This window comes from Anneissia japonica, unplaced genomic scaffold (assembly GCF_011630105.1).
Source record: "Anneissia japonica isolate Jap-2015-1 unplaced genomic scaffold, ASM1163010v1 scaffold41775_len1264_cov118, whole genome shotgun sequence".
NCBI classification, from domain to species: domain Eukaryota; kingdom Metazoa; phylum Echinodermata; class Crinoidea; order Comatulida; family Comatulidae; genus Anneissia; species Anneissia japonica.
The window spans coordinates 1-1,250 of record NW_022684644.1 but is presented as its reverse complement, the minus strand read 5'-3'; the positions used below and the strand labels follow the sequence as shown (position 1 = coordinate 1,250).

Sequence of the window (1,250 nt, the reverse complement as noted above, 5' to 3'; positions counted from 1 at the left end):
TATCCTCTTTGCATGTTGATCTCATATTTTTGACTCTTACGCTTTGATTTAATTGAAATTGCCTTCCGAATTAATTTTAGGATCTTTGTACAATTTCTGTTGTGCCTGTTTTTCTTCAACATACTGTGCAATATTTGGACTAACTAATGATAGTCTTGTTCTGAGCTTACGCAACTCTGCTGGAGTAAGTCCAGTGGTACTATGCGGAGTAGTCCTATACTTCAATAAGAAATTAGCCAATCTATGCTTCATTGATAGCTTGGAGTTACCATCAAGTACTTGCTTAGTCAAAGCCTCTTTTACTACTCTTACAGCTCGTTCAGCTGCTCCATTAGTGGCAGCATGGTATACTGGGCTACATGTATGTTTTATCTTATTTTTATCACAAAAGGATTCAAATTCTGCACTAACAAATTGTGGGCCGTTGTCAGACACCACTTCTTCAGGCAAACCATATCGTGAATATATGACTTTCAATTCCTCGATTGTTCTACTACTTGTGGTACTTTTCATATGCACCACTTCTAACCACTTACTATGACTATCTATTAAGACAAGAAAATTATTACCATCCTTTTCACAATAGTCGACATGCACTCTTTGAAATGGTCTTGCTGGCCATTTCCACGGAATTAAGGGTGTTGTGGGTGGAGTGCTTCTTACACTTTGACATGTTTGACAATTTTTAACAATCATTTCAATATCAACATCAAGTTTGGGCCACCACACATAGGATCTTGCTATGGCTTTCATTTGACAGATACCTGGGTGTTCCCAATGTAACTCTTTAAGCATTCTTTCTCGCAAATTTGTGGGAATTATAACTCTCTGACCCCAAAGCAAGCAATTTCCAATGCAAGATAGCTCAAGCTGTTTAGATATGTAAGGTTTTAGGGAATTTTCTTCACTCATTATGTTACAGACTGACTTTTCTGGCCAGCCCTCCTTTACATATTTAAGGACTGTGGTCAGTACTTCATCTTTCAACGTGGCATTTTCAATTTCTTTCGCAGTCAGCGGGAAATCTTCCTCAATTACACTGACATTATAAAGCTTTTGTTCAACATCTTGTTGCAATTCATCTTTACAGGGCAATCTTGACAATGCGTCCGCAAGAACATTTTCCTCGGACTTGATATACTCAATTTCATAATCATATTGGTTGAGAAGAAGCGCCCATCTTTCAATTCGGCCAGCAGCCATCACCGGAACTTCACTTGTTGGACCAAAAATCTTTAGCAGCGGCCTAT

At 38.4% G+C, this 1,250-nt stretch overlaps 1 protein-coding gene across 1 annotated transcript; it reads right to left on the bottom strand.

Annotated features, from left to right (window-relative positions):
• Nucleotides 1-48: 48 nt before the first annotated feature.
• Nucleotides 49-1,203, bottom strand: LOC117107307 (uncharacterized protein K02A2.6-like). The gene has a single exon (XM_033248953.1). The coding sequence runs from the start codon at nt 1,201-1,203 to the stop codon at nt 49-51; it is 1,155 nt and encodes a 384-aa protein (XP_033104844.1).
• Between the last annotated feature and the right edge of the window lie 47 nt (nt 1,204-1,250).